Genomic DNA, 24,898 nt, shown 5'->3' with positions numbered 1-24,898 from the left:
TTTGAATCATATTTATAACTGGATGAGTAGCAAGAAAGCATGTTCTCCGAATCTGAACTCTCTGAAGCCATTGTTTTGATTCTCGAGCAAGGCAAGACGTCTTGGCGTGACGTCACGAACAAGAGGGCGGGACCTTCTGAAACTGGCCACTTCCTGGTTCAATTTGAAGTAGTTTTTGGACACTTTAAGTAGTTTTTATTGCTGTTTTTTATTTGACAAAAAATATCAGGCTGCATGTTTTGGATATTTTAGATGCTATAAAACGTTTTGTCAGTTGATGTCAGTTAGGAAACAAAAAATGGTGTCGGTTGTCCTTTCACCCTCTCACTCTCACTATTCCACATTATTCAAGACACATATTTGAACAAGCAGACATGATCCTCCTGGAAAGTTGCTATATTTAATGAACTTTGCATTGCTATTGTTTATATATATTTTTATCAACATTTACAGAAGAAAACAAAACATCAAAAGCACAGGTTTTGAATTCATCAGCTGCATCCACCAAAATATATTTTTCCAATTAAAAACTGAAAAAAAAAGAATATTGGTCTGCACTTGGTCGGACAAAGAGGTTGACGTTTGATAGCACTGTTGTATCTAAAAGACAAGGTACCCAAGAGCAGGGACCGATCATAGCAGAGTCCGGCATCGCCATGTCTGGACAGTAGGGATATATATATAGGGGCGAAACTACCGGTAAGACTTTAGTTTGCTGAAGAAGCATCTTGGATAAGAAGCGAAACGTCCGACACCTTCAAAGAAGTACAGAGGACAGATGAAGAAACCTTTTCATCAACAAAAAATGTAAACAATGAATTTCATGGCAAAATAACAGGGCGGTGCAATTAATTTGCATAAGGGTGTATCTTTGGGTTACTGTTATTAACTTATGATTGTTACAACACAAATGAGGAAGAAAACATGTACAAAGTAGTAGCAGTATCATATCAATTAATATGCATTTAAAGGACAACCGACGTCACTTTTTTGTTCTTTAACTGACATCAGAAAAACCTTTTATAGCATCTAAAATACCCAAAACACGCAGTATGATATTTTTATTCAAATGCAAAACACCAATAAAAATGACTTAGTGTCCAAAATCTGCAAAAAAAATTGAGCTGCGAATTGGGCATTTTCAGAAAGTCCCGCCCCCAGTTCGTGACGTCACGCCAAGACATCTTGCATTGCCGGAGAATCAAAACAATGGCTTCAGATTCGGAAAATATCCTTTCTTGTTACACATCCAGTTATGCATATGATTCAAATAGTTCTGAAGAGGAAAGCATACAGGTTTGCAATCGATTAAAGAATTATCTGTGCCATTTTGAGGCAACATTGGGGGAAAATCTCTCACCCAAAAAAAAAGAGGCACAAAATGGCGACCTCCAGTGGCCACCTCCGCTTACACAGGCTGATAAATTCCCTGAATGGAGCTTGGATGCCCTCTTCTGGCGTCTTTTGGGTGCAACACGGTTCTCAGACCAAACATGTACAGCAAAATACATTGACGTGATGGAAGGACTGCTAGAATGTGTCTTTTTTCGGTCAGGGGGCGGTCCTTTATGGACACAACTTGTCCGGAGACGTCGGTTGTCCTTTAATGTATAAATATAGAGCGAGGTGCACCGTTTTGTTGTTTGCTGATCAGCCAATCAGCAACAACATGAACAAAAAAAAAAGGTGATCATTGCTTCCCTTGGCATTTGTGCAAAAATGACAAGACACACAAGACCAAACAAATGCTCATGGCATGGAAAAAGGCACATTTGTATTCATGTAGCATAAAATATAGCAGTGTTAACCAGGAGAGAACTTTAAAAAGATCTTTAAAAATAAAAATTATTTCCCCCGAGAAGAGCAGTCGGTGGCGCTATCACACCTCACTGTCAAAGTGAAAATTATTTTACAGAAAGCTGGTCAACTGGTTAGCTTATTGTTTTCACAGTGCAGAGGTACACGCATGCTTTTGATTAACCTCCGGCCTTCCTGTGTGGAGTGTAAATGTTTTCCATGTACAGTGATACCTTGGCTTACGGACTTAATCGGTTCCCAGACAGTGCTTAAGGCGAAAAATGTGTATCCCAAAAATTAATTTCCCATAGGAAACCATTAAAATGAGAATAATCCGTTCTCAGGTCCCCATAAAACATATTTTTCTAATTTTCTAAGCCTTAAAACTACACAAAATATACCTTATTTTATGTATAATAAATGTGCTATGGTATTATAATTAAAAAAATAAACTGTACTGTATAATAAAGTCGTTTTATTGACCTTTGTGATGGTTGTTGATGGCTTGATGGAATGGAGTGCCCGGTTTCCTCAGCATTAAACACTTGATGAGGAATGTAGCCTTCTTCTTTCACCATCTTGAGGAATGATCCCTTGTAGGTGCTTTCTCTGCGATAATTTTACCTAGTTCCTCATCAATTGTGTTCTGTTTAGCTTGGTTGATAGCTTTTTGCATCAAGTGTACAGATGGCTTGTGCGTCTTATTTGTGGAGCCTGATTGATGGGATATTTTAACCTTGCAGTCTACACTGCCTTTGAACTATCAAAGATGAAACGAGTCCAAATTTCACTGTTTTCTATCAAATTTGTCTCTCTCTTTCTCTCTCTCTCTCACACACACACAAACACACACACCGACACACACACACACACGCACGTTTGCCTGTCTCTTTAATGTTCAAAACCACCTCCCCTCACTGTTGCGTTCTTGACCAATCACGTGGCTTTAACCGAAGACTGGGGCCGGGGAATAGAGGACCAAAACAAGCCGGCTGCCATTTTCTTGTTAGAACGGGCTCTTTCGTGAACGACACATCACTCATTGTGGCAGCTCTGTGTGTCTCACAAAAAATAGTTGTTATGCCAAGGTAAAATGTTCATAAATTTAACGTTCGTAAACCGAAAAGTTCGTAAGCCAAGGGGTTCGTAAACCGAGGTATCACTGTACACCAATTTCCTCCCACATGCCAATGACAGGTTAGCAGAACACTTTGAAAGTGTCCTAAGGTGTGAGCGGCAATGGCTGTTTTGTCTATCTACGCCCTGTGATCGGCTAGCAGCCAGTTCAGGGTGTATCCTGCCTACTGCCCAAAGACAGCTGGAATGGGCTACAGCACACCTGTGACACTTGATCATAAACGGAGAAGAAAATGGATGGATGGATTGGATAGTGAAATAAATTCTCCATAACTTGTTTGCATTAAAAAAAGTGGACTAAATTAAAATATATGTCTTAGCATTGAAATTGTTTCGTACAGCCATGTTGTCTTGAATCTGTTTTCAATGAGTTGAAGGCTGTTTTAGTGTCAAGGCAAACGGGCAAATTGCATAGAAATACAGGGACGTAGTATGATTGTATTTGAAAAGCATCCCATCCGTTGGGGGGCGCTGTTGTCCGTAAAAATAAAAACAGGAAGTGTTTGATGTGACAAAATATTAAAAATCTTCTCATCATTCCAGTTTGGAATATCAGAATCAGAAAACCTTTATGTATAAGGTTATGATATAAAATATGAATACTTTCCGAATGCACTGCGTCTGTCTGTGTGTTTCTTCTATGTGTCCTTGAAGTCACATTTTTAACAAGAGTGTATTTGTGAATTCGCCCACCAGGTGGCGACAGACAAAAGCTCAGTCTTTGTTTTTGGACGACGTGAGGGCTTCGGCTTCGGGGTCCTCCTGAGGGAACATCACGTAACACGCTTTCTGGCCCAGGTACGTCAGTTTCTCTACGGGTGGGGAGATGAACAACATGAAGCACATACAACAGGTATGGGCTTGACGTGACAGGCAAGCAGTCACCTGTGAATTTATAAATCCACTTGGGTTTGTTTTTCCACCAGACGCCCACAAAGTAGACGGGCACGCCGGTGAGCACGATGACCATGCCGAGGCCGCACACCATCGGTTCAGAGTACAGGCTGAAGCACAGCAACACCACCCAGAACAGCATGTAAGTGATGGGGATGAGCAGGTTCACCTTTAAATCACAGACAAAAACAAAAATCAAACAATGTTTCTTTAGCTTTTGAATGATAAAGACCACCATCTAGTTGGGATGTGACATGTTTCGATAATAATTCATCACACATTTTCTAATACCATATTAAAGTGCATTTAAATAGCTTTCAAATGATGGATAGATTATTGTTCTATGACAAATAATAAGGACATAATGGAATTTTTAAATTTCCAAATATGAGGGGATTTTATGCCTGTAATTACAGTTAAAACAATGAAAATCTGTGACCGAGTTCTTTATTACAGTTTAAAACGATCCTAACTTTCTTAATTTTGGGCAGATCTTAACGAGTAAGGTACCATTGGAAAGCTTTTGAAATTCTAAACAAGAACAGAAAACACAAGAAAAAGATTCAAAATATAAATGAGCAAATATCAATGATTGAACGCAGGAAGATTTTCGTCAGAAATCCAAAATGGCTGTCACTGAATACTAGGAAAGAAAATTGCGAGCTCTAGAAATATATATGCTAATGCTTCTTTTTGCTTGAAATTTGGCAGTGTTGGAGAAAAATATATATTCTACCACTTCTATGAGTTATAAAAATACAAGTTACTTACTTTTATAAACTGTAGTGTTAGCGAAGAGAGCATAAACTAAAGGATCGCGGTGGAATATAGCTCACTGTAGCGTACCTACATCTAGCGAACCATATCACAAAGGACGGATTTTAGTCGCCTTTGAGACCAGATAGAAAGATTTACACACGGTAGGTATCGTCATCAACTCAAAAACAAGACTTCCTGAATATTCAGCGCGAGTCTTAAAACGTAAAATATAGCTATATGCGGTGGTTTTTTAAATACGCTCAGTAGAAGTCATTTGAAGCCATTTTACAAATTATGGACACAACTTATCCGGAGGCGCCGGTTGTCCTTGAAGTGAATTTTCCGCTGTCGTAAGTACCTTGATTGGTCGCAACAGGTCTGGACACTTCTTGCGGAGGTAGAGCAGGCCAGCGATGGTGACGCCGTACGACAGATAATTGATGAAGGACACGTAATTGATCAGATTATGCGTCTCGCCGATGCATAGGATGATGATTGTGGCGAAGCACTGCGGGACAAGAGGCGAAGTGATGCGTATTCACACGTGTGCGTTCCTAATGATGCTTCCTGTTTTTTTTATATGGTGGCAGGAAGTGAGAATTACTCACGCAGACCAACAAGGCCGGAATGGGAGTGCAGTTCTTCAGGTGGATCATGGCCAGCAAGTAAGGTAGGTGACCCTCCCTGGCTCCTGAGAAACATAACCTACACATACACACATATTGAAACAAATACTGCCAAAAACTACAAATTTCGCCATTGCGATGCTTTTTACCTGGAGGAGGTAAACAGATAGCCGTTGATCCCCCCAAAAGTGGACAAGGCCACGGAAATCGGCATCACCCAAGAGAACATGCCCAGCAACTTTTCACCAAACGTCTGCAACGTGACACGATAGCACGATAACATCCATCATACAATCGATTGCGACTTTCAAACCCGCCATTTTGTTCTGTACGTTCTTCGATTGTGATGTTTGGATGATCGAGAGAAGCCAAAGTTAACTCATTCACTGCCAGACGACGTGCAAAAATGTGGGGTTTTTTGTCATTGTCAGTTAAATTCCAGGACCCACAGAATACAGTGATACCTTGGCTTACGAACTTAATTGGTTCCCAGACAGAGTGTGCAAGGTGAAAAGTGTGTATCCCAAAAATTCATTTCCCTTTGGAAACCATTAAAATTAGAATAATCCGTTCCCGGATTCCCATAAAACATAATTTTCTACTTTCTAATTTTCTAAAATTTTCTAATTTTCTAAAAACGACACAACATACCTTATTTTACAATAAATAATAATAATAAATGTGCTATGGTATTATAATTAAAGAAATAAACTGTACTGTATAATTAAGTCGTTTTATTTTCCTTTGTGATGGTCGTTGATGGCTTGATGGAATGGAGTGCCCGGTTTCCTCAGCATTAAACACTTGATGAGGAACGTAGCCTTCTTCTTTCACCATCTTGAGAAATGATCCCTTGTCGGTGCTTTCTCTGCGATAATTTTACCTTGTTCCTCATCAATTGTGTTCTGTTTAGCTGGGTTGATAGCTTTTTGCATCAAGTTTAGAGATGGCTTGTGCGGGTTATTTATGGAGCCTGATTGATGGGATATTTTAACCTTGCAGTCTACAATCTGCCTGTGAACTGTCAAAGTTGAAATGAGTCCAAATTTCACTGTTTTCTATCCATTTTATTACTCTCTCTGTCGTCTGCCTGTCTCTTTAATGTTTCACGCCCCGTCACTGCTGTGTTTTTGACCAATCGCGTGGCTTTAACCAAAGACTCGGGGCGGGGAATAGAGGACAAAAAAAAGTCGGCTGCCATTTTGTTTTTTGGAGAATGGCCTCACTCTCTCTCTGTCTGTAACCCACACCCCTTACTGCTGCGTTCTTGACCAATCATGTAGCTTTAACCGAAGACTGGGGGCGGGGCAATAGAGGACCAAAACAAGCCGACTGCCATTTTCTCCTGAGGAGAACGGGCTCGTTCGCGAACGACACGTCACTCACTGTGGCGCTCCGTGTTTATCCTGAAAAATAGTTCGTATGCCAAGGTAAAATTTTCATAAATGTAACGTTCTTAAACCGAAAAGTTCGTAAGCCAAGGGGTTCGTAAACCGAGGTATCACTGTATTATTATTACTATAAATAAATTCAGGAACTCTGTCATATTTTCAATTCCTGAATAAATTTGGCAATGGCAGTGAATGAGTTAAAAGGGGTTGCGGCGACTCAAATCAAGTTTTTTTTTTGCGTTGAATACACGTGAGAGCTTCGCTGAGTCAACAACCGGAAAATCAGCCCGCGCAACCGCTCCCCCCTGACTGCCACGCTAACGCTTCCCATTAACTCAAAGCCAACTCGTGTGACTGTTCATTATAAATGCTTACCACCGCCACGGCATTGGATGCCAGCAGCTCCTCGGGGCTCATGGAGGAGAAGTAGGCGATGTTAGTCATGGTGTATACCAGCGTCACCAACGGGATGGAGATGTAGATAGCCCGGGGTAGGTTCCTAATTTAATGAAATGAAGACACGCGCAGTGGTTGGTTCAAAGCACAAAGTAAATTCTAACCAAGATCGAATCTCTCAGTTTAAGGCAGAACACGCTTGTTGTATGTCAGACAAGATGTCGCTTTTGGCTCGCTAGTGTTTATGTATGAATATTCTGCGTGCTTTGAACATTCTTTTTTTTTAAATCTGAATGTGGTTTGAGGTGTCACTTATCTATTAGCTAGCTAGCTAACTTTCTATCTATTTGAGTTATTCTGGGTTCAGTGAACGCTGGCGTATGTGGTTGCCGCTGCTCACCCGCAGAAAAAACCGATCCTGTGACTGAAAAGTGACCTTGAAAGTTTTGAAAGGCGCTTAGAAATTAAATTCATTAATATTATTCTTACTATTTATTTAAATCAATCAATGTATGAATGCATCAGAACGCTTTTTGATGATGCTCATGCAGTTGGCGTTAATGAGAACTAGCTAGCTGGCTACCGAGCTAGCTATTTATTTGCTATCTCTTCGCTATCTAACTAGCTAGCTGGCTACCTAGCTAGCTATCTATTTGCTATCTATTCACTATCTAACTAGCTATAAGTTATCTATTAGCTAGCTAGCTAACTTTTTATTTATTTGAGTTATTCCGGATTGAGTGAAGGCTGGCGCATGTGGCTGCCGCTGCTCACCCGGAGAAAAACTGATCCTGTGACTGTAAAGTGACCTTGAGAGTCTTTAAAGGCGCTTAGAAATGAAATGTATTAATATTATTCTTATTATTTATTTAAATCAATCAATGTATGAATGCATCAGAACGCTTTTTGATGATGCTCATGCAGTTGGCGTTAATGAGAACTAGCTAGCTGGCTACCTAGCTAGCTATTTATTTGCTATCTCTACGCTATCTAACTAGCTAGCTGGCTACCTAGCTAGCTATCTATTTGCTATCTATTCACTATCTAACTAGCTAGCTAGCTATAAGTTATCTATTAGCTAGCTAACTTTTTATTTATTTGAGTTATTCCGGATTGAGTGAAGGCTGGCGCATGTGGCTGCCGCTGCTCACCCGGAGAAAAACTGATCCTGTCACTGTAAAGTGACCTTGAGAGTCTTGAAAGGCGCTTAGAAATGAAATGTATTATTATTATTATTATTACTTGTGGATGTGAGTGAGTGAATCTTAAAGGACAACCGACGTCACTTTTTTGTTCTTTAACTGACATCAGAAAAACGTTTCATAGCATCTAAAATACCCAAAACACGCAGTATGATATTTTTAGTCAAATGCAAAACACCAATAAAAATGTGCTAAATCTGCAAAAAATTAAGCTGCGAATTGGCCCTTTTCAGAAAGTCCCGCCCCCAGTTTGTGACGTCACGCTAAGACGTCTTGCCTTGCTCGAGAATCAAAACAATGGCTTCAGATTCGGATAATATGCTTTCTTGTTACACATCCAGTTATGAATTTGATTCAAATAGTTATTTATTTATTTATTTATGTATTTATTTAATGCCCAGTTTTGCAAAGACGTACTTGCGTGGTTCGACCACCTCCTCGGTGACATAGTTGAGGAAGTTCCAACCACTGTACGCAAAGGACGCTTGCAGAAAGGCCAATGCGATCTGACCAACAGACGGTTCCTGACTGAACTCAAAGGCCACGCTGGGTACCAGAGCGTCGTAGTAGCCTGGAAACAAGAGATACCAGTATGATGGACACTTAAAGGACAAGCGACACCTCCAGACAAATTGCGTCCATAATTTGTAAAATCACTTCAAATGACTTTTACTGAGCGCATTTTACAAAGATTCCACCGCATATAGCGATATTTTACGTTTTAAGACTCGCGCTGAATGTTCAAGAAGTCTTGTTTTTGAGTTGATGACGATGCCTACCGTGACGTCACAGAAGGAACACCCCTGACCGAGAAAGCGACACACAATGCATTTTGGGTACTTTTTTTCGCCTGAAAACACCGTGTTGATCGCGACATTAGAAGGAAAACTACATAAATGACGCGACGGTGAATCATTGTGTGTCGCAGCCAATTGCGGTAACACACGTAAAGAAGGTGTAAGTTGATACAAATTCCCAGCGGACAAATCAGCCCATTTCCAAATGAGCTTGTGCGCCATCTTGTGCATTTTCTAGGCGCTACAATGGAGTCCAGACGGCTCAAATTGATACGGAAGGACTTCTTTAATCGATTGAAAACATTTATGCTTTCCTCTTCAGAACTATTTCAATCATATTCATAACTGGATGAGTAACAAGAAAGCATCTTCTCTGAATCTGAACTCTCTGAAGCTATTGTTTTGATTCTGGAGCAAGGCAGTTTGTGAAGGACTATCCTGGCGTGACATCACGAACAAGGGGGCGGGACTTTCTGAGTCTACCCAGTTTTCGAGCTCATTTTGTGGCAGTTCTGGGACACTAAGTCATTTTTATTGGTGTTTTGCATTTGACTAAAAATATCAGCCTGCGTGTTTTGGCTATTTTAGATGCTATAAAACGTTTTTCTGATGTCAGTTAGGAAACAAAAAATTGGTGTCGGTTGTCCTTTTAGCGTGATTTTGCATCCTGAAAAATTGAGCGAACCAAATCGTGGCATAGGTGGTTGAAAAAAGGCTTTAAAATTTGGCCCAATTACCTCGTCCGATTTGAACCAGTCCCACGATGATGATGAGGCCCAGAGCTAACAGTTTCCCCACCGTGAATACATCTTGGATCCGCGTGGCCCAGCGCACGCTCGAGCAGTTCACCCAGGTTAAAAACACTGCAACACAAGATTTAAAAAAAAATATGATCAATCATCGATGACGAGGTTTCTTCAGCCGTCATCTGTACTTCTTTGAAGGTGTCGGACGTTTCGCTTCTTATCCAAGAGAAGCGTCAGCGAACTTTTTTTTTTTTTTTTTTTTTGCTGGTAGTTTTGGCCGATATGTATCATGCCAGACTCTGCTATGATTGGTACCTGCTCTCAGGTTGGGGGGAGCAGAGGACTACTCCCTGAGGCTACACTGATTACTTCTATTGTCCTGACTGATTACTTCTATTGTCCTTCCTGAGTATGGGTCTACGACTGGCCTGATTGCCCCATTTGCTCTGGTATCACCTCATCAGCATAGCTAAGCCCATGTTGCCTAAGAAGTTGGTTGTAGGAACGATCCAAATTGAACCTCACCCCACCATGGCGATTTAGTGAAGGGTTTTGTTGTTTTATGAAAATAGCTTCTTTTACTCCCCTTTCAAACCATCTATTTTCTTTCGCTAAGATTTTAAACCTCATTGTTGTCAAATGAGTGGTTGCTAGCTTTTAGTTGCATATGTACTGCCGATTGAGGCCCACTAGTATTATCCCTGCGATGTTGATAGTCTTTTTTTGGAGAATTTGTTTAGTCTCCCCAATGTATTGCTCTTTACAATTTTCATTTTTTACAATGTACAGGTATCATCCGACTTACGACAGAGTTCCGAGCAAACGGTTGTAAGTTGAAATGGTCGTTAAGTCGAAATCCATTCAAAATGTTGAATAGAGACTCGGAGGCTAAATGACTGGCAAACTCCACCTCTCTGGTGCCATCACACGGTTGATTGCTGTGCGAGCGTGAGATGCTGGCTGGCTGGCTGGCCAAAATTATCGTCCGTGTTGCTGGCCTGCTAGCGCGTTAGGGTCTGGTGGTCATCAGTCGAGCTGGTCATAAGGGTGTTACCTGTATTGAATGAACTATATTACTTTGTTTTTTTAATTTAGCAGCCTATCTTTTGGATGCAAGATTTTTTTTTTTATACAGACGTATGATCAATAATGCAAGTATTTTTGCTCAAAGTAATGTTCGTTTAGTTTAATCAGTGGCCGAATGTTTGCAACGAAGTAAGAGTGTTCACCGTTTTGATTTTCTCGCCCTTGAAAGACCTTTTTTTTTTCACATCGGGGCGTTCAAGAGCATCCATCACTGGGTAAAACGTTTCCTCCCACCACTCGAACTGCTTCCGCTGTGAATGTTTGGCTGCCACTTTTCTGTGGAGCCAAATTCCCTTCGCTACCGCTTGTTTTTCACTTGACAGTCATGCTCGAGTGTCTCTACCGACAGCAGAATACTAACATTTACCAAAGGATGGATGGAAGGAGGGGTGAATACTTATCAAACAAAATCATTGATGAGGTGTCGATTTAATCGATTACAGTATTTTCTGGACTATAAGGAGCACCCTTCAAACAAATGACATACAGTAAAGTCTCGTTATATCGATATTCAAGGGAGTCCGAAAAAATATCGATATAACCGGGACTATCGATATATCCGACCCTGTTTGCATGTAATTTTCTCCGTGCATGCATAGAAATAGTATCGATATAACCGGGACTATCAATATATCCGATATCGATATAACGAGACTTTACTGTATTTAAAAAATGATTCCATACATAAGGCGCACCGTATTATGAGGCGCATGGTCAGCTTAAAAAAAAAAAATAATCATTTAGGTGCCTGAAAATATGGTAATCACTGCCGCCCGAGAAAATATTTTACACTTTATGCAAAAATATCTCCTAAAGCTCCTTAATGATACAAAAAGAACACCAAATATTTGGAAAATAAATATTATTGTGAAAAATGAGAAAATATTATAAAACAAAAAAAGACAAATATTAATAAATATTGATTGACATATTAGAAAAAAGAAACACTAAACAATCAGATTATACAAATTGGATAAATATATAAAATACTTAATATAAATAAATTAATAATAATAATTTTTGGAAAATAAATATTATTGTAAAAAATGAGAAAATATAAAACAAAAAAAGACAAATATTAATAAATATTGATTGACATATTAGAAAAAAGAAACACTAAACAATCAGATTATACAAATTGGATAAATATATAAAATACTTAATATAAATAAATTAATAATAATAATAATAATAATACATGTCATTTATAAGCGCCTTTCAAAACTCTCAAGGTCGCTTTACAGTCACAGGATGAGTTTTTTTTCTGTGGGTGAGCAGTGGCAGCCACACGTGCCAGCGTTCACTCACCCGGAAGTAACTCAAAAAGATAGAAAGCTAGCTAGCCAGCTAATAGATAGCTAATAGCTAGCTAGATAGCCAATGTGATTCATGACTCAATTAGCTAGCTAGCCAAACATATAATAATAATAATAATAATAATATAATAATAATAATAATAATTTCTAAGCGCCTTTCAAAACTCTCAAGGACACTTTCACTGCCATTCACTGTATTCAGGACTTGAAAAGCATGACGTGGTGCGCCATTCTCGCATTTGTTCGGGTTTTGGTTTTTCTTGCGGGGGTGCTGATAAAGCGCTGGTCAGACCGCTGGCAATATTTTTCCCTTCCACGAGTGGGCAGCATTTGCCTTTTGTCCATGTTAGCGCTTAGTCACAGATTCAGCTGTTGTTAAAGCGCTATAAAAATCAATACGTATGTATGTATGTATTGTATTTTCTACACCTGCCCCCATTTGAAGCTCAGATAACTCATGACCCATATAACTTAGGAATTAACTCTTTTTTTTCTGGTGAAAAAAGAGAGTCCACAGTTTCTTACGCTGAATTGAATGTTTATGTAGTCCTAAAACTCAAAAATAATTATAGAACATTTCATTTATAAGAGGCTTTTAAAACTCTCAAGGTCACTTTGCAGTCACAGGATACTTTTTTTTTTCTGTGGGTGAGCAGCGGCAGCCACACTGTGCTGCAATTTGAGTGAAAATGACAAAAACGCTGGCACTGGAGTTGACACATTTTTGCACCTCGTCTGGCAGTGAAAGAGTGAATGAATTAATGAATTAATTCATACCTTAAAAAAAAATACTGTCCGCCCCTGAAGCACAGCGAGCTACTCACAGACGCAGGTGGTGGCCAGCAACCGGGTGGCGGCGTACGGCGGCAGGCAGTTGGTGAAGGCGGGCTGCAGTACGTAGTTGGCAAATGTGAGGGCGATGACGGCCAGCGTGGTCGGATACATGATCAGAACGGCGCTCCAGAGCAACAGAAAGCTGCCATGCACGCAACAAAACAAATTTCACGCATAGAGCCATGACAACGCCGACTAAAAATAACAATTGGGTTATTTTTAAAGAGTATGCTCTGGAATAGAATATAGCGGGCGGACTCAAAACTATTGTCAGTGCAAAAATGCAAATAAAAATAACAAATATAATCATGAAAAATTAAAACGTTCACCAAAAATGACATAAACCCATAAATACAGTGATACCTTGGCTAACGAACTTAATTGGTTCCCAGACAGAGTGTGTAAGGCGAAAAGTGTGTAACCCAAAAATTAATTTACCATAGGAAACCATTAAAATGAGAATAATCCGTTTCCAGGTCCTCATAAAACATAATTTTCTAATTTTCTAAGCCTTAAAACTACACAAAATATACCTTATTTTATGTATAATAAATGTGCTATGGTATTATAATGAAAGAAATTAACTGTACTATATTATAAAATCGTTTTATTGACCTTTGTGATGGTCGTTGATGGCTTGATGGAATGGAGTGGCCGGTTTCATCAGCATTGAACACTTGATGAGGAACTTAGCCTTCTTCTTTCAACATCTTGAGGAATGATCCCATGTAGATGCTTTCTCTGCGATAATTTTACCTTGTTCCTCGTCAATTGTGTTCTGTTTAGCTGGGTTGATAGCTTTTTGCATCAAGTGTCTCAAGTAGCTCTGGGTTGTACATCTTAGAAGTTGTGATATTGCAACAGCAACTGGTGCAGGCAGACACACTAGAAACTTTATTAATAGCTGGTTCCCTTGCTTGTATGTTCTCTTCAAATAGTACAGATTGCTCGTGCGGGTTATTTGTGGAGCCTGATTAATGGGATATTTTAACCTTGCAGGCTACACTCTGCCTTTGAACTATCAATAAAGTTGAAACGAGTCCAAATTTTTTCTATCCATTTTCTCAGCATTTCACTTTTGCTTTGTTTTTCTTTCACTTTTTTTTGTTTTGGTTTCAAGCTCTGTCATCTCCCTTTCGTGTGCGTGTGTGTGTTTCTGTAACCCCTCCCCCGCTCACTGCTGCGCGTGTGTCCCCTCCCTCCTCTACCACGGATCTTGACCAATCACGTGCGGCTTTAAACGAAGACTGGGGGCGGGGAATAGTGGAAGAAAAAAAAGCCGGCTGACATTTTCAGCTTCCGTCTCGTTTGCGAACGACACATCACTCATTGTGCGTGTTTCCCGAAAAATCGTTCGTATGGAAAGATTATATTCTCGCGAATTTAACGTTCGTAAGGCGAAAAGTTCGTTCGCTAAAGCGTTCGTAAGCCGAGGTATCACTGTATAATCGTAAAAAATTAAAATGTTCACCAAAAATGACAGAAACCCATAAATAATGACTTGATATGTAATATGAAGACTAGCTTAGAATTTGATCCCGACTTGTTACACACAGCGCTCGTCCGATGTTTATTTTTGACCTCATAATCCTACCCGACGAGCCCGCCAAAGATCTCCGTCACGTAGGAGTAGTCCCCTCCCGACTTAGGGATGGTAACGCCGAGTTCAGCGTAGCACATGGAACCCAACACGCAGATCCCGCCTCCGCACACCCACACGATGAGGGACAGTCCCACGGAGCCGGCATGTTCCAAGACGCCTTTGGGGGACACGAAGATGCCCGACCCAATAATATTGCCTAAGGACAGGAAAGACATTCAGGATATGCTAAGACAAACAACAACGCAAATATCGACTGATATATACAGTACAGACAAATATTGATAGATAGATGATGGCCAGTTTGTGTATGTACTTGTATGTGTACATACATATCATTGTTTTATGATAAACACATAACACATGTTTTCATTTTTGAACTATTTTTGTGTTACTATATGGACAAAATGTGATGAGAGATAGCTAGCTCGCTAGCTATCTAACTACTGTAGTAAGTTACTCAACTAGCTAACACAGATAGATAGATAGATAGATATCAGAAAGCCTTTACTCGTCCCACAATGGGATGATTTGCTCATTAGTAAGCTAGCGAGCTTGCTAATGAGTGGGTTACTTAGCTAGTTAGCTATCTAACTACTGTAGTTAGTTACTTAGCTCGCTAGATAGTTCACTAACAAGATAAACATAGATTGATAGATATCAGAAGGAATCAGAAAGCCTTTAATCGCCCCACAATGGGGAAATTTGCTCGTTAGTTAGCTAGCGCGCTCGCTATCGAGTGGGTTACTTGGCTAGCTAGCTATCTAATTACTGTAGTTGGTTACTTAGCTATCTAGCTCAGTAGCTCGCTCACTAACTAACTAGCTGAACATAGACAGATACTAAAAAAATTACATGAATTAAAAAAAATAGTTCCTCACAAGGGGTTTAAACTATATATTTATCATATATTCATAATTTATAATATTGTAATTTTAATATACATTATTTCTTAACCCCTCTTTTGTTTTTTTTCATGTTAACTGTGACATAAAGCACCCCGTTACAGCTCCAGCCTTATAAACAAAGGTGTATTGTAGTTCTTTCATTAGACACTACTACCCAGTCTTGTAAAATTAATTGGTTCTACATAAAAAAAATACATAAACTACAAAAGTGTGTAAATCAAGACACCTTTTGCATATAAATGTCCTAATTCGTTCTAAGGTCCCCCAAAATTCAGAATGTTTACTGAAGCATAAACATGTTTTCAAGCAGATTGGAAACATGAATAAAAATGCATCAAAATATTCATTCAAACTGCAATTATTTCAAATATGGAATTATTCTTTTACCAAATATTTCAATAATAATAATAATAATAATAATAATAATACATTTTATTTTAAGCGCCTTTCAAAGGTACTACGTATAATTAAAAAAAATACAATCACAAATAGAATAAAATAAATAAAATACAATTATAAATAGAAACAAGAGAAAGAGCTACACAAAAATTTTAAATACAGTAAAGTCTCGTTATATCGATATTCAAGGGAGTCCGAAAAAATATCGATATAACAGGGACTATCGATATATCCGACCCTGTTTGCATGTAATTTTCTCCGTGCGTGCATAGAAATAGTATCGATATAACCGGGACTATCGATATATCCGATATCGATATAACGAGACTTTACTGTAGGTGGCTTTTGAGATGGGATTTGAAGGTGGGAAGAGAAACACACGTCAAACTTATTGTTTGACGTATTGTAAGTTTTTTTTTTTTTAACAATTATTACATTTGTCATGAACCAATATTTTTTTTAATAAATGTCAATTGCTTAGAATAAAGGTCATTTTTGGAGTAAACCAATTTATCAATTATTAATTAAAAAAAGAGATATTTTGAATAAGTAATGTTGTGGTGGGTGGTACAGCTAAATACAGGAGGCTTGTATGAAGGAAATGGGCCGGATTAAGCATCGGTTGCCAGTCGAGGGAGTTCCTGGGTCTCAATGGGGTTGGGGGTTGAAAAGCTACGTTTCGCTTTCAGCATAGTAATGGCGTTCACTCTAATGCACAACCAATTCCAGGGAATTCGATTTATGACCTCCCCTCTCTTTGACTCCGTCTCCATCCGTCTTGAGGCTCTCGGAAATCGAAATCAATGTCACTTGCTCCGCCCCGCAGGACACTTTTTCAGCTTTATTTCCCGTCCCACCAGTCGTCCACCCGTGACACTTTCTCACGCCCCTTTCATTGACCGCAATGCGGGAAACATTGCGACGGCGATGTCGATGCATCACGTTTTATTGGGGCGAGTGTTGAAGTGGGCGGGACAAACAAATTAGCACTCTGTTAGCGGATGTCGCTATTGTGACGCCGGCGAGGGTGCTTGTACAGAATGCGATCGTGTCCCATGTCCCATGCATGGTAAATCGTGTCGAATTGATTCATCATCTGTGAGGCCGATGGGGGTGGAGCTATAAATGCTGCAGCAATTGGCGTAATATGAGTTTTGGATGTTTGCCAGGTTTTGCGGATCAAGTCACTGTTGTGTAACGTTTTATGAAATACAGTAAAGTCTCGTTATATCGATATCGGATATATCGATAGTCCCGGTTATATCGATACTATTTCTATGCACGCACGGAGAAAATTACATGCAAACAGGGTCGGATATATCGATAGTCCCGGTTATATCGATATTTTTTCGGACTCCCTTGAATATCGATATAACGAGACTTTACTGTAGTCAAAAGATTGAATCGATGCTGTTACAGTGATACCTTGGCTTACGAACTTAATTGGTTCCCAGACAGAGTGTGTAAGGCCGATAAGTGTGTATCCCAAAAAATAATTTCCCATAGGAAACCATTAAAATGAGAATAATCCGTTCCCAGGTCCCCATAAAACATAACTTTCTAATTTTCTAAACCTTAAAACTACACAAAATATACCTTATTTTATGTATAATAAATGTGCTATGGTTTTATAATTAAATAAATAAACGGTACTGTTTAATAAAGTCGTTTTATTTACTTTTGTGATGGTCGTTGATCTTGATGGAATGGAGTGGCCGGTTTCATCAGCATTAAACACTTGATGAGGAACGTAGCCTTCTTCTTTCACCATCTTGAGGAATGATTCCTTGGAGGTGCTTTCTCTGCGATAATTTTATCTAGTTCCTCATCAATTGTGTTCTGTTTAGTTGGGTTGATAGCTTTTTGCGTCAAGTGTACAGATGGCTTGTGCGGGTTGTTTGTGGAGCCTGATTGATGGGATATTTTAACCTTCCAGTTTACACTCTGCCTTTGAACTATCAAAGTTGAAACTCTCTCACTGTCGTCTGCCTGTCTCATTAATGTTTAAACCACCTCCCCTCACTGCTGCGTTCTTGACCAATTACGTGGCTTTAACCGAAGACTGGGGGCGGGGAATAGAGGACAAAAACAGTCTACTGCCATTTTGTTATGAGAAGAACGGGCTCGTTCGCGAACGACACATCACTCATTGAGGCAGCTCCGTGTACGAAAAATAGTTCGTATGCCAAGGTAAAATTTTCATAAATTTAACGTTCGTAAACCAAAAAGTTCGTAAGCCAAGGGGTTCGTAAACCGAGCTATCACTGTATATCAAAAGCTAGATAGATAGTGAATAATAATGATAATAATAAATTTAATTTATAAGTGCCTTTCAAAACTCTCAAGGTCATTTTACAGTCACAGGATACATTTTTTTGTGGGTGAGCAGCGGCAGCCACACGCTAATACTGGAGTAATGAAAGACGTTCCTCCATTTCCTGCACAATGTTGGTCATGACCTTTTATCAGGTTGGCCACCATGGCTGTACATTTCGACTTGCTGCTTTCGTTCCCTTGACGTCTTTGAGTTTTCTCAATGGAAGAGCTACCTTGGTAACAGTAACCAGTGTTTGTTCCTTTGTGGTCCGTGATAAGGCGTTGTGTGCTATTTTTACGACGCTACCTCTTCTTGTGAAATGAATCGGTTCTGGAATAAACAATTTAAACTGGAAAAGTTTATAAGTCAAGACACCTAGCTAGCTAGCTAGCGATTTACTATCTATCAGCTAAGTAACTAGCTATTAGCTCTCTAGCGAGTTAGCTACCTCAGAGGTATCGCTATCTAGCTGACTGGCTATCTAACTAGGTATCTGTTGGCTAACGATTGGCCAACTAGCTAGCTTTCTATCTATTTGAGTTACTTCTGGGTTGAGTGAACGCTAGCGCATGTGGCTGCCGCTGCTCACCCACAGAAAAACTTATCCTGTGACTATAAAGCAAGGGTGTCAAAGTCATTTTTTGCCGCGGGCCATATTGTAGTTATGGTTTCCTCTCGAGGGCCGTTATGAATTTGGGGAACCCATTACAATGTTTAAATCCTTTCAAATATTACATATGGAGCACACAGCAAATTAATGAATAACTCGTTTTCAAATCTGAAGTCAAGAATAATGACTTTTATTGTGGTTGACATTCAAAAATATGAAATTTTGGCTCAGATTTTAGCAATCATCATGGAATTTAACAAGTTTGATTTGCTTTCGCGGGCCGAAAAAAATGATGTGGCGGGCCGGATTTGGCTCGCGGGCCTTGACTTTGACACCTGTGCTGTAAAGTGACCTTGAGTTTTCAAAGCCGCTTATGAGTGGCTATATAAATTATTATGAAAAATTATAGTAATAATTATAAATTATTACTATATATCTAAATTATTATGACACACCCAACGTTGCATGGAATGAAAATTCACTTTCATGGTGATGTGGAATATTCACAGCGAGAGGCACGCGATGGCCGCCTCATCATCATATATCAACACCCACCCTGCACTTGCGCTGTGCTCTCAGCATCTCTGAAGGTCCGCTAATGATGTGGTGCGAGCAGAGAGAAGCATTCATAGCTGTCACGTTCACTTGTGGAAGGCCGTGTGAGATGTTGCGTAACAGCCGTGTTGTCTTTATGTCATAAGATAACACCCGAAACACCCCCCAACTAACTATCTAAACACCCTTGTATTATCCTTCTCATACAAACTAGCCTCAATCGCTATTTCAATCTTTTTAACTACCCAAACTCCAACCTGGCACGCTAGTCACATTTATTATTTATTCTCTGCGTGTTGAAGTCACCAAACCAGTATTGAAGAGCTCCAGGCATGAACCCAACCCCACGTCGCACCCATCCCCACGGCAACCTCGGGAGCAATTGTGGTTTAGTTGCATTTCTGCGTTAGTCGATGAAAAGGTTTCTTCAGCCGTCATCTGTACTTCTTTGAAGGTGTCGGACGTTTCGCTTCTTATCCAAGAAGCTTCGTCAGCAAACTAAAGTCTTACTGGTAGTTTCGGGCCTATATATATCCCTAGTGTCCAGATGTGGCGGTGCCGGACTCTGCTATGATTGGTCCCTGCTCACAGGTTGATGAGGTGATTGCAGGGCAAATTGGGCAATCATGCCAGTCGTCACTCAGGACAACAGAAGTAATCAGTGGAGCCCCAGGGATTAGTCCTCTGCTCCCCCCAACCTGACTTTTTTTTTTAACTCAGTCTTATGATGTCCACTCAGCTTCTTTACCGATGACTTGAAGGGAAGGCTTGTTTTTTTGTCCTCTATTCCCCGCCCCCAGTGTTCGGTTAAAGACACATGATTGGTCAAATAAGCAGCAGTGAGGGGAGGTGGTTTAAACATTAAAGAGGCAGGCAGACGACAGAGAGCGAGTTAGAAAATTGAGAGAAAACAGTGAAATTTGGACTCGTTTCAACTTTGATAGTTCAAAGGCAGAGTAGAGACTGCAAGGTTAAAATTCCCATCAATCAGGCTCCACAAATAACCCGCACAAGCCATATGTACACTTGATGCAAAAAGCTATCAACCCAGCTGAACAGAACACAATTGATGAGGAACTAGGTAAAATTATGGCAGAGAAAGCACCTACAAGAAGAAGGCTACGTTCCTCATCAAGTGTTTAATGCTGATGAAACCTGCCACTCCATTCCATCAAGCTATCAACGACCATCACAAAGGTCAATAAAACGACTTTATTATACTGTACAGTTTATTTTTTTAACTATAATAGCATAGCACATTTATTGTACATAAAATAAGGTATATTTTGTGTAGTTTTAAGGCTTAGAAAATTAGAAAAATATGTTTTATGGGGACCTGAGAACGGATTATTCTCATTTTAATGGTTTCCTATGGGAAATTAATTTTTGGGATACACACTTTTCGCCTTACACACTGTCTGGGAACCAATTAAGTTCGTAAGCCGAGGTATCACTGTATTACACAATTTGTCAGATACATAAAATATATTTTTGCAAATACATTTATTATCTTGGCTTCCCGATTAAAGTTTAGAGTGAGACTTTTAAGCCAAAACCAACTATGACCTCCTTCTTGCACTTTATAAAAATAACTTGAGTGGCAACCCAATGCTATTAATGCTAACCGACCAAGCTAGCACGTGAGCCGGTGGTTGCGTTGAACTCCTCTCGAGAAAACTGACACCATTGTTGTAGCTCCCCCAACATGACGTCGCGGCCCCCGCCGGAGGCCTCTCCCCCCTTTACTCCCGACCAGCTAATGTTGCAGCTAAAAAGGAACTTGTGGAATGGAAGTCATGTGAGCGTCCAGGATTGTCGATGTAGTTACAGTTGTCAGTTTTTCCCGAGGTGCAGTCAAGTCAGCGCGGGTGCAGACCCCAAGTGCTTATGTTGATCTGGTGTGTGTGTGTCTTTGTATGGCTAGTACTGTGAGGACCACTAACATTTTATACCATGTGTAGTGAGGACTTTTTTGACTAGTGAGGACCTTTTGGCCGGTCCTCACAAGTTTTTCGTTGTAAAGGCTTCTAGAGGGCCCAAATATGCATCTGTTAAAGTTTCAGAGAGGTCCTCACAAATTCACCCAAAATGATTTTTTGGTGTGTATTTTCATTTCACTTGGATACACACACTTTTTACTCACTGTGTGTGTTTATGTATGTGTGTGTGTGTGTGGTTAATGAGACGAAAAAGTTCATACCACAAAAAGTAAAACGATATTTTAACCAATTTCACTACGAGGGTGAGGACTTTGAATGTACCCATTCAGAAACCTCACTCCTGCTGTTATTTGAGTTTCAAGTCCACTTTTTATTTCTTTGTTTTTAAAGAAGTTGAAGTGGGAAATGGGGTGACGTTTAGTGTTCAAATGTAATACTTGTTCTTCTTATGCCCCCCCACCACCCTGCCCATCTCAGGACGATGGGGGACAGGGCTTTCAGCTGCTCTGCCCCCAAACTCTGGAACTCACTTCCTCCCAACATTCGGAACATGGATTCTCTTCTCACCTTCAAATCCCATCTCAAAACCCGTCTATTTAATTTCTACTTTCTTTCTACTTATCACTCTATTTTATTTATTGTATTCTATTTGTGATTGTATGTTATTTATTATAGTACCTGTGCTTGTCTGTGACTGTAAAGTGGCCTTGAGAGCTTTGAAATGTGCTTAAAATGAAATGTATTATTATTATTATTAAACTGTTTATTTATTTTTTGTTTTTAAATCACAGTGTCCCTGTTAGCAGTTGACCTCCATTTACACTTGAATGAAAGTTCAAGTTCAGACTGAGTGTTTTATTGTTTTCCACTTTATTGTTGGGCAATGTTCACTTAAAGGACAACCGACATCACTTTTTTGTTTCCTAACTGACATCAGAAAAACGTTTTATAGCATCTAAAATACCCAAAACACGCAGTATGATATTTTTTGTCAAATGCAAAACACCAATAAAAATGACTTCAAGTGTCTAAAAACTACTTCAATTTGAAACCGGAAGTGGCCAATTTCAGAAGGTCCCGCCCCCTTGTTCGTGGTGTCACCACCCAAGACGTCTTGCCTTGCTGGAGAATCAAAACAACGGCTTCAGATTCGTAAAAGATGATTTCTTGTTACTCGTCCAGTTATGAATATGATTCAAATAGTTCTGAAGAGGAAAGCATACATGTTTGCAATCCATTAAAGAATTTATTCTGTCATTTTGATGCATCTGGAGAGAAATGTAGTGACAAACTCTTTAGTACTCATAGTACCCAAAAAAGGCAGAAGATGGCGACAAAGCTCCGTGGAAATTGTCTCCTGGGAAGTTTTGTCAGCGAATATCAAATCGAAGTTTTGGTGCAACACACAACGATTCACCATCGCGTTATTTATGTGTTTTCCTTCTAATTTCTCCATCAACACGAAATTTTCAGACCAAACAAAGTACCACAAAATGCATTGAGGTGATGAAAGGACTGCTACAATGTGTCCTTTCTCGGTCAGGGGCGTTCCTTCCGTGACGTGAGGACTCGTCACCAACCCAAAAACAAGACTTCCGGAATATTCAGCGCAAGTCTTAAAACGTAAAATATATTATATGTGGTGGAATCTTTGTAAAATACGCTTTGTAGAAGTCATTTGAAGCCATTTCACAAATTATGGACACAATTTGTACGGGGGCGTCGGTTGTCCTTTAATTTTACACTTGCATGACTCAAACGTGCCAAAATGTCACTTGAAACTTTGACTGCTTATGATTGATCAATTTTTCCTGAGATGAAGTCTACAGCGTTTCCATGAAATCCATCTATGGATAAAACTCGATTTCAAACAGCGGTCTATCCAGTCTTGTGCGATCACGATGGAGTCACGTTACCGGATAGCTTGTTTTTGTGCTCTTGTTTCAATTCACATGCAGTGCGATGGCATCCGTGTTTATTTAGGCTGTAAAAAAAACAAGTCCCTTTGCTGATGTTACGCTTCTTGATTCACACGTGTATCAAACTAAAAGAGCTCACCGAAATAACTGCTGCGAGCAAGTCAAATCTGGACTGCACTCACACAAACGCACGCGCCGTAATGCAATACGCGTGTATCAGGGTAACGCAACCTTGAGGAAGCTAGCCATTTCCTGCATTTAAAGCATTCACTCTCGTGATATAGCAAATGCACATACAGCAAGAGGGACTCAAAAAAAACGGAAGATTTTAACCGTCATTCGAAGTTGTCCATGTCGTTTTGGTACACGCGTGTTTCCATTTTAACATAAGCAAGCCACGTAAGCAAGCACTGATGCAACAGTTCCCGCCCAGGAAAAAAGAAATGTGTAGTGTAGTAGTAACAGCATCCCGTCGGACATCACGACTGAATGCCATATTGTGCGTCAAAAGATGATTTTGGGACGCTTTTTGACTGCTCAGCGAAAACATAGAACTTTGCCTTGTTCAACGTTTGGAACAAATCGTGTCAGAAAACTTACCGATGATGATGGCGCACGCGCTCAAAAGTCCGATTTCTTTCTTCAATGTCACCCTATCGTCCTTATTCTTGTCCTTCTTTTTCTTCTTCTTCGCCTCGTCCGCCATCGTATCTCCGGTGCCTCTCCACGTTCAGAGGGGGCTCCTCGAGTGTCGGCTTCCGAGTGCGTCGTAGTGAGGAGCGCTCCAGAAAAGGGGCGCTGCCTTTATTAATACGACACGCACACATACATACGCATAGCGATGTGAGAGTTTTTGCGCATGCGCAGAGGCTACCGTCCTCAGGTGAATCACGTGATCGCGATTTAGCTCGGCAAAAATTCCCGTTTAGCGAAAGGGATTATGATGATAAACCGGACTAATTATTGTGAAAAATAATTAGGGAATTATTAATTTATGTTTGCATTACAGTAACGTCCATAGCGATAGGTTGTAAAAATATATTATTTTTTATTTTCAAACGTAATTTAGAGGTCCTCGATGCATATGAGCCACATACTAGTGTGAGAGGTTTGCGCATGCGCAACGCCCACCTTCATCACGTGATCTCCATTGAGTTCCCCCAAAAATCCCGCCTAGCTAAACAATTATGTTTATCCGGACTAATTCTTTTTATAAATAATTCTGGAATGTATTTCTTTATATTTATATTACAATAATGCCTATAGTTATAGGATATAAAAAACATTTTTTTTACAAACGTAATTTACAGGTCTTTCATTCATAGCGATGTGAGTCTTGCGCATGCGCAGCGCCCTCCTTCCTCAAACGAATCACGTGATCTCTATTTAGCTCCCTAAAAAGACCCGCCAAACTAAAAGGATTTGCATGCTTATCCGGAATAATTATGATATAAATCCGGAATTATTTAATTATGTTTGTATTACAATAACGTCCGTAGTGATAGGTTAAAAGATAGATTCATGTATTTTTTTAAAAGGTTATTTATAGGTGATGTGTGGGGAGAACCTATGGTGGCCATAATGCCTGAATTGATTGACAAAATTGAAGCAAAATAATTGGTTGAGTCATTATGATGAAGTAATGCATACCAACCACATTTATTCATAT

The 24,898-nt window shown here is 39.8% G+C and overlaps 2 protein-coding genes across 2 annotated transcripts in view; one reads left to right on the top strand and one right to left on the bottom strand.

Annotated features, from left to right (window-relative positions):
• rhpn2 (rhophilin, Rho GTPase binding protein 2) overlaps positions 1 to 24,898 on the top strand; it is a 74,115-nt gene that overhangs the window by 1,170 nt on the left and 48,047 nt on the right. Inside the window, exons 2-4 of the mRNA XM_088991482.1 lie at positions 3,631 to 3,732; positions 3,861 to 3,970; positions 5,178 to 5,257. The gene's annotated coding sequence lies outside the window, so the exon portion shown is untranslated. The remainder of the gene's footprint in view (positions 1 to 3,630; positions 3,733 to 3,860; positions 3,971 to 5,177; positions 5,258 to 24,898) is intronic.
• slc7a10a (solute carrier family 7 member 10a) lies at positions 420 to 24,057 on the bottom strand. The gene is made up of 11 exons (XM_088991484.1): positions 23,830 to 24,057; positions 14,576 to 14,780; positions 12,972 to 13,123; positions 9,737 to 9,862; positions 8,620 to 8,773; positions 6,980 to 7,103; positions 5,363 to 5,466; positions 5,196 to 5,292; positions 4,946 to 5,095; positions 3,820 to 3,997; positions 420 to 3,746 (listed from the first exon to the last, which is right to left on the bottom strand). The coding sequence occupies exons 1-11, from the start codon at positions 23,933 to 23,935 to the stop codon at positions 3,649 to 3,651; spliced, it is 1,494 nt and encodes a 497-aa protein (XP_088847610.1). The 5' UTR covers positions 23,936 to 24,057; the 3' UTR covers positions 420 to 3,648.

Source organism: Hippocampus bargibanti, linkage group LG03 (genome assembly GCF_051943395.1).
Source record: "Hippocampus bargibanti isolate YZ-2025 linkage group LG03, ASM5194339v1, whole genome shotgun sequence".
Taxonomy (NCBI): Eukaryota; Metazoa; Chordata; class Actinopteri; order Syngnathiformes; family Syngnathidae; genus Hippocampus; species Hippocampus bargibanti.
This window is presented reverse-complemented; position numbering and strand designations above follow the sequence as displayed.